This window comes from Parasteatoda tepidariorum, chromosome 10 (assembly GCF_043381705.1).
Source record: "Parasteatoda tepidariorum isolate YZ-2023 chromosome 10, CAS_Ptep_4.0, whole genome shotgun sequence".
Lineage (NCBI taxonomy): Eukaryota > Metazoa > Arthropoda > Arachnida > Araneae > Theridiidae > Parasteatoda > Parasteatoda tepidariorum.
The window spans coordinates 33,663,566-33,678,831 of NC_092213.1; the positions used below are offsets into that span (position 1 = coordinate 33,663,566).

A 15,266-nucleotide genomic window follows, 5' to 3' on the forward strand; every position below is an offset into this window, starting at 1 on the left:
TTGAGAAAGTTAAAAGGTTTTAAGAAAATACCATCTTCAATGGTTGAAATTTACAGTTTTCTTCAATTCTAACTGATAAAAACGGCTGAAATAAGTATGAAAACCAAACAGAGCCGTATGGGTTTATTGTCTCGGGATAGTAGTAAAAATAATAATATTAATAACTCAAGCCATTTTTAACATGTTTTGCTATTCGGCGAAATTCACAAAGCCCAACAAAATGATTATCTAACGGGGAATTTTATTATACTGGAAAAATAAAATTATTCTTTATCAAAAGAAAAATTATACATTAGAAGTAGATTTAGTATAAATTTTAAATTTTGTGATTTATTTTCGGCTATACAGCTTATTCTTCAATCTTAACAAGTTTCAACAGGCACAATGAGAAACAACTATCCATAGTTTTTCCCCAATAATGAATGACACTGAGAAAGTTAAAAGCTTTTCATGTAAATACCTTATCTTCAACGGTTAAATTTCCCACAGTTTTTGTCAATTCCACCTGATAAAAATGGCTGAAATAAGTAGGAAAACCTAACAAAAGAACAGTATGGGTTTATTGCAAAGTAGAAAGAGGAGGCAATCACGTTGAAACCTTAGACATAGTTAACAAAAGATATAATTATTCCAGTTTCAAGCATTTCTTTTGAAAAATAGTTCTTACCCTGCTGTTTAAAAATGAATATAAAGACAAGATTTCCTCTTGTTTGAGAGGTGACAGGTAAAGTATTTTGGACCCCAAAGTTGTTGCCCTCCCAAGAAGTTAGGCCAAGGTGATAGGTCTTAATAATTAATCATATTTATATATTTTTGGGTAGGATGATTCTTTCAGTCTTACAGTTTTTCTCTGAAATATCATCTAACGTAAGAAAGAAAAATGTAAATACAAATGTCACAGTACCTTATTTTGGCAATTTATAGTCAAGTATCAGTTTAGTTATAGAATTGATATGCTGACGCGCAGAGGTTGAAATTCAGAAACAACGCGACTATGACAATGTTCAGTTTACAAAACTATCAAAATATAACCATTTTGCTTGGAATACTAATTACATATCCTCCACCCCATAAATTAGTTTATATTACATTAACATATTTTACATTACGCTATTTTTGACGTAAAATTCATCAACTATTTTATATGACAAGAACTTTTTTTTTATCAACAATTTTATGACACGAATTCTTTTTTCTGAAATTTTTTTTTTTTTAACTTATAAAAATGTAATTAAACATAAGTTTTAAAAGCTATTGAAGTAAAATATCCTAAAAATGAAGAAAAAAAAATCAAATTTCTTTTTTTCAATTCTAAAAGTTGCTACAATTTATAATTATGTATTTTTTCTTTATTTTTTATTTAAAAAAAATATAAACTGTAAAATAGAAATTATAAATGGAAGAGACTCAGAAAATAATGCTTCAAACCTTCGGCTTTCTCCTCACAAAACGAAAGTTTTAATAAATAATTTCTTTTTTGCTAGTTATTTTTCTGGTCTCTTTTAGAATAAGGACACTGGGCAAGTACTTCCATTTTCTTGTTAATAATCAGGCCCTGAATTTCTAAAGTACTTACAAACTGGATTTTGTCATAATTCCCCCCCCCCCAAATAAATTTCACTAAAAATAGGTTTCCAAGTATATATTATTTTCCGACTCATATTTTAAAAACAAAGAGCAATTAATAAGTGAAAGCTTCAATTTTTTGACAGCTTGAAATAGTTGTCGTATCTTTTTCAAATTATAACGAACTTTACTCCTATTATATACTCGTCTTTAGCTCTTGTATTATTAAAAGGTAAGAGACTCAAATAAAGCGAAGAAAACTAATATTTTAAACTAACACGAAAATATTATACTAGATTTCACGAAGCATAAATTTCATAGAACTGTTACATAATATACTAAATAATTCACAAAAAGGGAATTTTTACCATCATAAAAATACCAAAACTTTTATTAAACTGATAACTATAAATGGCCTGCAGTGTTTTTCATTTATGATAGACATTAAATAAACACGAAATGTTTTCAATTAAGTTAACTCATTATTCAAAAGTAATAGACAAGAAATTTATTATTGATACCTGGAAAATTTTTAGATTAGTTTAAAAAATAGTTTTGAATAAAGATAAACTGAAAATTTTAGAAGAAAAAAAAAAAAAAAGTGTCCCACNAGAAAAAGAACAAAAAAAGCTTTAAACTGATTTCTATAAATGAGGCTCGTTTCATTATGTATCATTTAAATATTCAAGCAAGCAATAAATTATGTAAAAATTTTACTTAAATAGGGATTTTTTTAATAGAAAATTTACTCAATTTTAGGGAATTCTTTAGAATGTACAAAAATCAGGAGAACATTTATAAAACCAGTAGAGTTGACAGCCACGAATTTTATTTCCATTATATTCTCTTAGTTTTGGACACAAACGAACCGAAGAAAGCTAACATTGAAATCTCAAGAACTGTCTTTTTACTGTGGTCATAATGCTAATTTGCTTCAAAAAAAGAAAACGCTATTAAAGAAGTAAATTATTACTTTTAATTTAACAAATTCTATTCTCTCTTTACCTCAAATGACTCACCGAGTTTTTGTATTTAAATTCAATGCGCTCTCCATCAGGCAATAAAGTTCAATCTGCTAAAATGTAAATTACATCCAATCACGCACTAGGTGACAATTTTGAATCGCCGAGTACCCAATCAGCTGTTTCGAGTGTGATATAATTATATTTCCGCCTTTGGAAAGGACAAAAGAATGACACTATTTCGGTCACAGTTACAAAAAAGGAGAAAAAATACAATGCAAAACTCACCTCATTCTTTATTCCAAAACTTCTATCCTAAACCACACAAAAAATTCGATTTCCCATCATGCTTCACGCCTCATAAAAATCTACCATGGATAGTTAATTTATGGCATGTTTAACCCTTTGGAAGAGCTTAATAAAGGATAAAGTGAAAAAGATCGAAAAAAAAAATCCACAACTTTTACATAAGAACAATGAAGTTTAACGGTGGTAGGGCAGTTACTAAACCCCCAAATCTTCTGTTGAGATTTTTTTTTTAGAATATTTTATTTGTTTAATTTCAGTAAAAGCCAGGTGTTCGAAATGGGGAGAGACGAACCTACAGCTACTCTTTCTCCCCCCGAATATTTTTTTTAAACCTCTTTTCATGAAGAGAATTTACCAACTGTTCTAGCTTGACTACAATTATTATTGCTATCGTCGTGGAAAAGGTTTGTTTATAACTAAGAGAATCTACACTAAAAACGCATTCATGTGCGTAGATTTTTAAAAAAAAAATTACTGGCAGATGTAACATATCTTAAAATTTTATATGTTTGTAAAACGAATAAAACTAAGAAAGAAATTTAACAATTATTCTCCAAAATTTTTGAAAATCAAATAAATAAAAGGTTTGAGGTAATATAAAGATAAGCAACGTCTTTTTAATTGGGACATTAAATGTTGTTTACAAATAGATACTTCACAACATTCTGATATTTTCCCTGACTAGCAGCACAATACACAGGAAAAGCTTATTGCTTCATGGCAAAAGAGTTTTTCCCCCAAGAACGCATAAGAAAAAAAAGGGTATGGAACATTTCTAAGAATACAAAATGGTATCTTATTTCTATCCTTTTTTTTAAATAGTACTATTTAACAAGATCGAATATACAATTTTCTCGCAGAAAGTTTTGAGATTCTATCAAAATTTATAAAAAGATTTTAGCCTTTGCCGAAAATGGCAAAAAAAAAAAAAAAANAAAAAAAAAAAAAAAAACTGTTGCTCGTTTACTTTAGAAGCAATAAACTGTTCCAATTGTTGCTTTTAGTCCTTTTAAACTAATTGGTTAAGAAAAAAATGAGCAAATCAAGTGTAATGGATTAAAAAAAAAATCAAAGCAGCTGAAACAGCTCAATTTTTATTTTATTTTATAATTGTGCAAATATTAGAGCAAATTTTTATCACATCGTCTTTGATAAGTTCCAATTTATCTTGTTAAACGCGATTTTTCTAGACATCTTTCTTGAAGAGCAAAAAAAAACTTAAAACAATACACTAGTTAAATGTTTATGAAATGAACATATACACTAAACACATGCAAAATCATTTCTATCCATAAATTATTAGTAATTTTAAAAGCGAAATAAAGTTTTTCTACTTTTACTATAGGGATGGTAAAATAAATAATAAAATCAAAAGAAGCTACGCATCAATGAAACAATATTTTTATTTTACAAATCTTAGTCAGAGCAATGAATGATGAACTACAACTAAGCATTCCATAAATATTTACACAAAAATGGCACACAAAATAGTTGTCAATTGCCGCCATTAAACGAAAAAAACTATACATAAAAGGAGTTCTTTATACAAACAAATAAAATGCACAATAACGAGGTGTTTAGAAAAAAGAAGGCAGTCTCTTTCACAAATTTTAACAATTTTCACCATTAATAAATAAAAAGGCGAAATAAATAATCTACCACGCACGCAAAAGCTATAATGCTTTTACGTAATTAAACTTATAAATAAATACTAACTGCTTATTGTTTCTAACACCTTGCATGATGAACAACAACAAAACTGAAAATCATAGGGGATTTATACACAAAAATATAACACAAACACTAAAAAAAATAATAAAAATCTACATGATATTAAGGCACATGCAATAAGTTGTATATCTGCCATGCTATGATTTAAAGTAACATGCACTATACATTCACACAATAAGCAATACAAAAATTTAACAATTTGAGGTAATTAGTTAATAAAAATGAATTGTTTTTGTAAAGAAAATGTTTGATCTATTTCAGCCTGTATGTTTTTTTAAAATCATATTTAACTTAATTATGACTAGTGCTGATATTTACAAGGCTAAGGTCTCGTGCAGTAATTTGGTTAGAAATATTAGAATAAGATATAATTAAAATAATAAATCGAATTAAGTTATGTTGTTAAATATTTTTTTTTTTGTAGCTGCCGATTTGGATAGGAAAAAATCCAATAGGTCTTACGAAATAATATAATTTTGATAACTGTTGCATAATATACTAAATATTATACATATAGGGCATTTCAGGGATTTTTATTGTCATCAAAATATTAAAAAAAATCACGCTTATAACTATGAATAATGTGCAATATTTTCCGTTATGATTGACATCAAATGAACATGAATTCGAAATGCTTTTCTTTCATATTAATTCATAATTTTGAATAGTAATAGACAAGTAATTTATTTTTGATAGTTAATTTTCTTTAAAAAGCTTCAAACTGATCACTATAAGGAGGCTTCATTATGTATTAGTAATACTTATCCCAATTTTCAAGCTAACAATAAATTCTATTTCTATAGGAATTTTTAGTGTGTAGATTATTAGGGTTAAGAAACTTATTCAATTTTAGGCAATTTTCTAAAATGTACAAAAACCTGGAGAATTTTTTTTAAATCAGAGAGACCAGGAGAAATTGGCTAAATCCAGTACTCTACTAGTATATCCAGTAAAGTATTAGCTATGTACTTATAATAATAATTAGTATGCACACAATCTTTTATTAAAATTCGGCTGAAATAGAACGGCTATAGTGTATTTAACTATTGACGGTGTAATTAAAATACTTAAAATTATGTTTTACAACTAAATATTTAAAAATTTATTTAAAAATATGCTTACAATTAACTATTCAGATAATAAGCAATAATTAGACTACTTCAAAACAACAACACATTTCAAGAAATTTAACTAAATTAGTTAAGCAGTCAAAGCAAAAAATTTTGTTTTTTATTTATAAACTATCACAAAATGCTTTTTGACAGCTAACCTAAACACCCCTGAGCGAAAACTTTAAAATTGCAAATAGTTTTTGTGAAAGATCACAGTAAATTAAATTTTTTTTGTTGCACATGTAAAAAGTCATAATAAAATTTTAAATGATTTGCTTCTTCTTTTTTTAAATCGTACGGTATTTAGAATGCTCAAAGTTGCATAAAATACACATGTCTCTTTCATCAAAATAAAAAAGAAAAATATTGACGCTTATTATAATTATAAGAAATATAGTTAATTTAAGAAACTGTTTTGATTGCTACTAAGGCAGTAAAATGTACATGCATAGCTTATACAATTATTTTTTACAAGTCAAAAGTAGAAATATATCTTTGGATACGAGATCAAGTAGAAAGACTTCTTGAACGAAAAAAAAAAACTATCATACAAAACATACATAATTGAACAAGCAAAAATTTTAAACTTTTTCAATTAATTCCACTTCAGCGAAATTGTCAAATTATGAAAAAAAAAAAAAATTTAAAATATGAACACAATTTAAGATTTTTTAAAAATATAAAGCATATTTGTGAGATTTTGTGAAAACCCCACTTAGTAAACCTCATGATAAAAAACAAATTCAGTTAAATTTTGCATCCGGCCAAGAGGTTAAAATTTATTAAAAAAACTAACAGATGGTTTAATAATTACAGTTCCAAAGATGATATAAACGATGGTTTAAAAATAATAATGAACACAATGTTTTACACATATACTGGTTGTTCACCAAATATTAGGAACTTTTTTTTTTATCACCCTTATTTTAGGGATCAAAGAGATGCATTTGAGTAAGTTCACATCTTGACATTTATGTGAGTCTTAAAGTATTAGAGTTTAGTCCTACCTGGATACATGGCGTGATGAAGAAAGGCGCCAGGCATGCCATTGTAGTAGCCAGGAAATGGAGAATACATATAGGGAAATAGTCCAGGCGCTGAGGACGGCGTTGAAGGCGATTCTGCCGACGTCGTTGGCGGTACAAAGTCTGCCAAATTGTGGTTTTCTTGAGCGGAAGCTGTTGTTGGAACAAAACCGTCTTCTTTGTCCTCATTTTTGCCTTTACTGGAAAAGTTTATTTCACCGTTGGTCAGAGGCTCTTTCCGTTGACCGTCGATAGATTCACTCTTAATTTTGGACTCCGTACTCGTTGGTGTAACATTTCCGAAGTTCGGTAACCCGCCAGAAAGACCAGCATTCAATTTTGGCGTTGAGTTTACAGGTGTGAGTGAGCTAGAAGCGGTGCAGTTCATAACGTGATTAGGTGTTGCGGGAGAATCGAAGCTTGGGGCAGTGTCCGAATCCTGCCCATCGGTCATTTTCTTCAAACTATCGATGTGGATCTTAAGATTCTCAATATGTTTCCTAGAGAATATATGCTCCTGAAGAGTGGATGGTGAAAATTTTAAGTTGTATTTGACGTTGCACAAATTGCACTCTTCGCTCACTTTTGGCGGTTCCATTTCATGTCCGAAAGTCTTTACAAAAGCTAGTTTAGCTTTCTTTTCTTTTGCTCGTGCATTTTGGAACCAGACTTGAACAACTCTTTTGGGAAGTCCTATCTCTTTACCTAGAGATTCACACTCGCACATAGAGGGAGTTTTATAGTCTACAAAAATAGATTTCATAACTTTTAGTTGTATGGTTGTCATTTGAGTCCTAAAACGTTTGTTTGAGTTTGAAGAATAGCGACTGGACGGTGAGGTTGGATTGCTCTCCTCACCATCCATGTTGTCTGTTGACTCGGAGTATGTTTCAGAATGACAATCGTCTAGCAGAGCTCCCCTAGAAGACCCATCTTCTAAGTGGAACTTTTCGGGGAGCGTGCCATTACTCTTTTCCATCAAAGCTTTAAGAGGCTTGCTTAAGTCAAGTGGATGCTCTTTCGTAGGGCTGCTTTCTGTTGACTTTTCACCAGTTTTATTAGTAAATGATAAATCTGAGGCCAAAGTTGGCTCCTTGCTGTTATCCTTGTGTGTAGACAGATCACCAACTTCATCATAAAACCTTTTCCAGGAATCCTGATAGTATTTCATCATCGTTTTATTCATCAAATCAGCAGGGTTTGAAATGAAAGTTTGGGAGGGTGATGCATCAGATGTATTCATTTTTTCGTCTGATGGGCTTTCAGGCTCTTCTTGATTCGAATCTCCTTCTCCGTCAGGAAGTGCGTCGATATTTATATCACCTTTAGTGTACTGATCAGCATGTCTTGTTGCCAAGTGTGATTCTAAAGCAGACCGAGCTTTGAATAATGCACGACAAAAGGGGCACCGCTTATGTATAACTTGCTGGTGTGCTCTAAATTGTCCTTTCCTTTCGCGAGCTCGAGTGTTTTGAAACCAAACTTGAACAACACGTTTCTTCAATCCAACTTCTCTTGCTATATTCTCAAGCATCTTCCGACTGGGATTACTTTCAAGTTGATATTGCTGATATAAATAATCTAATTGCTCAGGTAAAATGGTTGTTCGGAGACGTTTATCCCTTGGGTGATCGCTTTGGGATTCCTCGTCATCAGAGAGTTTACGTTTCATCTGGGTTAACTGCAGGGAGTTAGAATGTGGGGAGGAATCATATTGCATAACTGGGAAAGCTGAAGGTTGATATCCGCTGAAAAGTGTTGGATTCATCATGTGTACTAATTGATGTTCTCTCCACAGATCGAATCTGGAAAATGCAAGACTGCATTTGTCACATCTGTAAGAACCATTTTGGTTGTTATTAGGAGCAGTAGAAACCTTTTCAGATGGACGGGAGGAGACGGGGGTCATGGGATTCGATTGAGGAGGGGTGGATGGTTGAGATCGTTCTTCAGACATCACCTTGATCTGACTGGCTAAAGGATTTTCATCTTTAAAACAAGAACTTTTCTGATGTTTAATCAGTTCATAATATCGCTGAAAAACTTGTAAGCATTTTTTGCACTGGTAATTTAATCCGGGGGTACGCTGGAATCTACCAGCGTTTTCCTCTTCAGTTGTTATGGGCGGTTGGTTTTCGTACACTTTCCGAGCTTTCTGACGAGCGTTCTGAAACCACACAACAATCACCCTGGGACTCAATGTCAAAAGTTTGGATAAGTATTCCAAGTCGTCATCTTTCGGATAAGCGTTAGACTCGAAGAATTCTTGCAGCACTTTGATTTGAAAATCGGTGAACCTCGTACGATTCGCTCGCTTTCCGGAAGATGAACAGGAAGGTGTAGGAGTACTGCTGGGCGTGCCTGTAGAATGTGGAGATTCCGATGTTGGAGGTGAAACAGAGGCCGGTGGCATCAAAGACATCATTGATGAGGCATTTACAAAAGGATTAAAATTACTTCCAAAACTATCAGCTAAGGATGTTCTCAAATCCATTGACATCATCGCCGAAGATGAAGAAGGACATGAAACGGCACAATTAAGAGCTTCAGACATATTAAGCATTTCAGAAGCAGATGGATTCATGTTGTATATCTGTTTACTTTGTGAAGACTGTTCAACCTTAGGGCAATCATTAGGTAGGCATTTTTCCAGTTTGATTTCAGTAGTGCTGACATCGGAAAAATCTTCGTTTTTTTCGTTGCTAACAGGAAGTGTTTCTTTCTTCTCTAAATTTATTGTTTCGATGCTCTTTTGATCACACTCTTTGTCTGCGGATACGGGAGTAATTTTGGCTTCTCCGGTTTTTTCATATTCCTCAAGGTTCAAATATGTTGAAGGTGGGTTGTTGAAATTATAAGGAGAGTCTTTATTCCTCTGTCTTTCCTTAAACAGGGTGTTTCGGAACCAATGTTTGATGACCTTCAAAGGCAGCCCAGATTTATCCGACATTTCAAGCAGTTGATCTTCAGTTGGAGAATTGTTAATATCAAAGTAAGCTCTTAGTATTTTGAGCTGATCGTCGTTGATTCTAGTCCTAGCTCTTTTCTGCTGTTGGGAGAGTTGCTGTTGTTGAAGCAGCTTCTGCTGAGCAGCAAAAAAGTTGGGATCGACGGCTGCCCCAGGCATCATTGGATGACCGAAAGCAGATGCCATCAATGGGTCGATAGGTGGAGGCATCATAAGTGGAATAAGAGGTGGATGCATATTCATAGCCGCCGCGAAAGGTAAGTTCATATTCATTCCTAAGTTCATGGGCATAGGTAGACCCATACTGAGACTCATGAGGAGTTGATTCAACTGCATTTGAGCTGCCATAGCTTGGTTGGCTGTCACCGAAGATGCCACGTCGGGCATTTGCGATCCTAACGAGGTAACAGGTGGAGTCACGGCGTTAGGCAATGGCGTAACACCAGATGGTGTCGCAGGAGTTGTTGATGGGCCAGTGCTCAATTCGCCACTTGAAGGTGGTGAAGGAGCTTCAGCCATATTGTTAGCATCGTCGACGACAGGTAAGGATGCATTACGCCGCTCATAGTCCTCACGAAACTCTTCTGCAAACTTTTCTACACTTTTAATAGGAACAATGTCTTTGTGATTTTCTTCCTGGTGAGCCTTTAATACCCAAATACTTGAAAATCCTTTTCCACATTTATTACATGTTGATCGATTGATTTCTGGGAGATCTAATTTTTTCTTTTGGTCCTCAGTTTCTTTCTTTTCTTGCTTCACATCAGAATTCTCTTTTTGATCATCTTTCTTCTCTAAATCCTTCTTTGGTCTTCTTTGAGAATTTTCGTTAAACTGCATTACGACATCGAAACCAAAACTTTCAAGTAGATGTCTAAATATTAGAGGCTTTGGTCTTATGAATGGAAACCTACTTTTGAACATTTGTTGCCCTGGTGTAGGACTTCTTTGCATGTTTGAATGATTAACTGCAGGTGTTGGGGTAGTCTCTGGAGGTACTATAGATAATCGAGGTTGTTTTTCACTTGGTTCATCGCGTTCAATCTGATGTTTTTGTTGAACTTGAGGTAAAGTTGGTATCATTGGAGTTTGAGGTTGTTGAGCGAAAAAACAATACAACTGTTGATGTTGCACAAGAGCATCCTGTGATGAACACATTGATCCACATTTAGAACATGAGAATGGCGGTAGAGTATGTGATAGTTGGGAAGGTTGCATAAGGTTCATTGCTTGCTGCATGATATTGTTATGATCTGGATGCAACGGAAACTGAAATTGTGGGGTTGCTGTAACTGTAGAAATACTAGGAGCAGAGGTAGAAGTTGTTTGAGAGGTAACGGAAGTTTGAGGTGCCGGTGTCTCAGATTGTTTAGTAGTTAGAGTGTTGACCACAGGTTGAGATGAGGTTGATATCTCTGGGGCGACAACAGCTGTACTGGTTGGAACATCAGGTTGCTTAGTTGTAGTCGATTCTGCAGGAGGAGTTGAATCGGGCCGTTCCACTAACGGCGTTCGTAAGTCCAATTCACCGGATAGAACAAGCTCTTGAACTCTGGAAGCTTTTGACTGATGTAGAACAGATCTAACGTGTGCGTCTAAATGTGAAGCCTGGCTGTAGTACAATTTACATAAGTTACATTTATAAGGCTTTAGATCATTACTTTCTACAGCACTGGTGACAACTGTGCTGCTCTTTGAATTTGTTGAGGTTGAATTTGATAAACTACTGGTTGTTGTAGACATAGAAGTCACAGAAGATACGGGAGATGGAACACTTGTGCAAGCAGTTGCAATTGTTGCTGCAACTGTAGTATTAGGGGTGCTATTTTCTTTCATGCTTAACTTTAATTTGTGAAGATGTGAAACCGAGTTGTAATGGACCAATAGAATGTTCTTCTGCGTGAATGATTCTTTGCAAACTTCACATTTAAAAGGTCTATTTGGATCTAAGTATTTTTCCATTGGATAGCTCATTTTCTCACCTTTACGATGTAAAAGTGTTTTATTATGACTAGTTAAATAGCTTTGCCTAGTGAATGCAACTTTACAACGATGACACTTGTACTTTCGATTAGGATCAGCATAACTGTCTTCAGCCATAGCTTGACTATTAATGTAATCTTCTAAAACTTGGTGTTCTTTAACTTCACTTATGTCTTCTGCGTCTTCTAAGGCATCAGATTCATCAGGAAGACTAATGACTTCGTCAGGAATATCGTCTTCTAATTCTTCACGATTGCTTTCTTTCTTCAACAGCTCAGTTGTTTGTGGATCTAAAATACCACCACTAGCACCTCCGTTTCCAGCAAGTAGAGGATTATTCATCAAACTAGCTCTGTAAAGTTCTAGTTGATCTTTTGTCATATCAGCGTGAGATATTTCAACATGTTTTTGTAAGGCTAACACTGAACGGAAACTTCTGCCGCACAATACGCACTTTGTTGCAGCTCGAATCAGATGGTATTGCAAGTGCAACTTTAGCTTTTCTGAAGTTTTGAATGCAAGACTGCACTGATTGCACCTGTATTTGTATACATGCCTTTCAGAGATTGGTATATTAGATTTCAAGGCATGCATTTCTTTGAAATGGAATTGAGCTGACGTCATGGTACCAAAGAAGAGACCGCAGCCCTTCTTCCAGCAGAAGAAACCATTTCCTTTGGGAGTGTTTTTATATTCTAAATGTCCCATTTCATTCTGATGGCAAAACAGATCTTCCACCTGCATGAAAACTCGGCCACAAGTAGCACAAGCAAAATCTTCTTCATCTTTGTAATCACTACTATCACTTTTGCAGTCCATATCTTGATATTCTTGTTTAATGTCCATCGAATCGTCTAGAACAATTTCATCTTTATCTTTAGTAGAAACAGGTGGTTTAATATCTTCTTCAATAGTGGGGCCATTTGTAATGATTTTTGCAGGCGGAGAGTTTTCTACAGGTTCGGTTTTGCAGATCTTTTCTTCGATTGCCTCCTTTTGAATGGCATTTTTCCTTGCTGCTTCCCATTCACTAGTATCGACCAGCTTGAGAAGATTCTTGACTACTTCTTTGCTGACAAAGTGCGTATCCATTACGTGCTTCTCAAGAAGATCCATATCTCCTAAGCCTTCTGAACATAATGGACACTTCAGAAGCACTGGCTTTTGAGAATGTTGCGAAACAACGTGCATCTGTATTCGTACCTCGCTATTGCTTGTGAAATTGCAAAAAGGGCAAGTATGTACTGTTTCAGGACTGTTCACTTCGCTTGTACTACGATCCAGTAAGGCTTGCTTAAGCATTGAAGTATCAGATGTTTTTGAATTTATCTCTTCTTTAGTGCGTTCATCTGAATGTAAGTAAGAATCATTTCCTGTATCACTACTGCTGGCATCTGCAAACGAAAGAAAATAATCATCAATTAGAATTATTTAAGATATAAATTCTATGAACTTGCGTTCACTAAGAAAATGCCAAGCTTTTAAAATATAATGTGTAAATAAAATAAAATTAAATATATTTTAATGAACAATGTGTATTGTGTTAAGTTTCTGAAGACCCAAACAGCTAAGCCTGTTTACATCCAAAAATTAGAAAATTTTTAATGAAACATTTTAAAACATATTAAATATGATTGCATTAAAATCCAAAAATTTCTGGATCTCTAAAGCAACGATAAATTTTTTTAAACCAGGAAATCATTAAGTTGCTTTTAAAATGCACAGTATCTCTTAAAATATGTGTTTTATTACCAATTCAGTGTTTTTAAACAACCTCTGTATACAACTATTACAAGGGTATCTTTTACTTTTCTAAAAAAAAAATAAAAAAGAGTATTTTAAATAACAACTATGAAGAAAAAAAAAATAAAGTTTACATTATTCCGCCAGAGAGTTAATTCTACGCTTTTCCGATATCTTTTTTTTTTAACAACATGTATCGAAGTTTATCAGATTTTATTAAAAAGAAGCAATTTCGGATGAATTTAAAAAAAAAAAAATAGATATGTATGAACAATCTAATGCTTCAACAAGTCTGAAAACAGAATCCATGCTGCTAAAATGGCACTCTAATTGCACTCGATAAATTCAGAAGTAACTTTAAAAAAAAAAATTAAAAAAACAGATACTACTAAGTTGGTGAACTGCAATTACAACAAGCAATTGCAATTAGACAATATTTTTGCAATTTAAATAAATGTTGAGCTTAATGGAACAAAAGCCGGCATCGGCTATACCGCACCAAGATGCAGGGTAAGTTGATCAAACAGAGGTGTAAAAACGAGGTAGACGGAAATATTTAATATAAAATCCCCAGACAGAAGTATTTCATTCAAAATGCGATACTTAGTACCTCAACAAAATCGGTTTAAATCCACAGGACATTATTCTTACAAATCCTTTGGTCAGGCAGAAATCTTCACCACAAAATGCGATACTAAGTAGTACCACAACACAATCGGTTGGAGCTCACCAAAATATGACTCCTGATGCTGAAGTTACACGCATTCTCACGTATCGATTTACCCTTCATTTACACACGAATCGCATTAAAAGCTCACGTTTGATTTGCAAATTGGTTGGTCACAATTATGCAGTTGAGGTGCTTTCCAGACACCTTTGCGTGCTGTTCATGAGGAAAAGTCACTTCTGAAACTCTTGATCTCCTTGTTTGACTCGAAGAGGAACAGTGAATTACAAACAGCTGTTGGGGGAGCTGTAATTCTTCAAAGTTATTCCCGCTTCGTCAATGTCACAAAAAGAACTTTCGAATGTAAGGATCACGCAATATGCGGATTTTACGTAATCAAATTTGTAATTTAAAATACTTATCTGATTAAAAGAAGCTATTTTGGTTAGAATGATAATGATATAAAAAACGGGTGACCAATTTTCAGATAAAATACAATAAAAGACCAAATTACAATATGTAATTTGCAGTATAAAGGATATATTTATGTTTGTCAGCCTTTTTTTATTTTGATTTTTCAGTTTAGATTTGAAACGATTCATTCAATACAATTCAAAAACCGAACATGAAAGAAAAAAATCCGAATTTAAAATATTTAATGTTTTGAATTTGAAATGTATTTTTTTATTAGTTTATTTTATTGTTGTCTTTGTTGTGCCTTTGTAAAAAGATTTAATAATGAGTAATTTAAAAAAAAAATAATGCAATAAAAATAATTAATAAGTAATTTGAATAAAAACCGAACTATGAACAGGTTTGATTCCTTAAATTAAAAAAAATTAGAGTTTAACTTGATCAAAAGTCGAATGCGGCTAAACTGCGCCAAAAGGCAGGCTAAAAAAATGAAGATACTACGTATCTAATACTAAAAATTTAAATCATGGTAGACGCTATGTTTGACACATGTAAAGAGAGTTTTGATAAGTCATGAAAACTATATCTTTCCTATTGAAAGTAAGATTTTATGGTGCTACACAAATTTAAAATTTTAAGCTAAGAATACCAAATTCTATTATAAACTAAATCTGTTGCAAAAACAAAGCAAAAGAAAGATCTATAGAACCCTTCTTAGAACTGAAGGAAATAAACATATTGCAGAATATTAAGCTCATAATTAAAAATATTTTAATAATTACAATT

At 33.0% G+C, this 15,266-nt stretch overlaps 2 protein-coding genes across 6 annotated transcripts in view; both read right to left on the reverse strand.

The window, feature by feature from the left end:
• Nucleotides 1-3,026, reverse strand: part of LOC107457540 (uncharacterized) — a 53,521-nt gene extending 50,495 nt beyond the window's left edge. The window contains exon 1 of the mRNA XM_016075714.3: nt 2,817-3,026. The gene's annotated coding sequence lies outside the window, so the exon portion shown is untranslated. The remainder of the gene's footprint in view (nt 1-2,816) is intronic.
• A 1,196-nt stretch (nt 3,027-4,222) lies between these two features.
• Nucleotides 4,223-15,266, reverse strand: part of LOC107457539 (zinc finger homeobox protein 3) — a 235,277-nt gene continuing 224,233 nt past the window's right edge. For all 5 annotated transcript variants that reach the window (XM_016075712.3, XM_071186296.1, XM_016075710.3 and 2 more), the window contains one exon: nt 4,223-13,050. In XM_016075712.3, the coding sequence (XP_015931198.2) occupies nt 6,671-13,050 (6,380 nt within the window). In that variant the 3' untranslated portion in view covers nt 4,223-6,670. The remainder of the gene's footprint in view (nt 13,051-15,266) is intronic.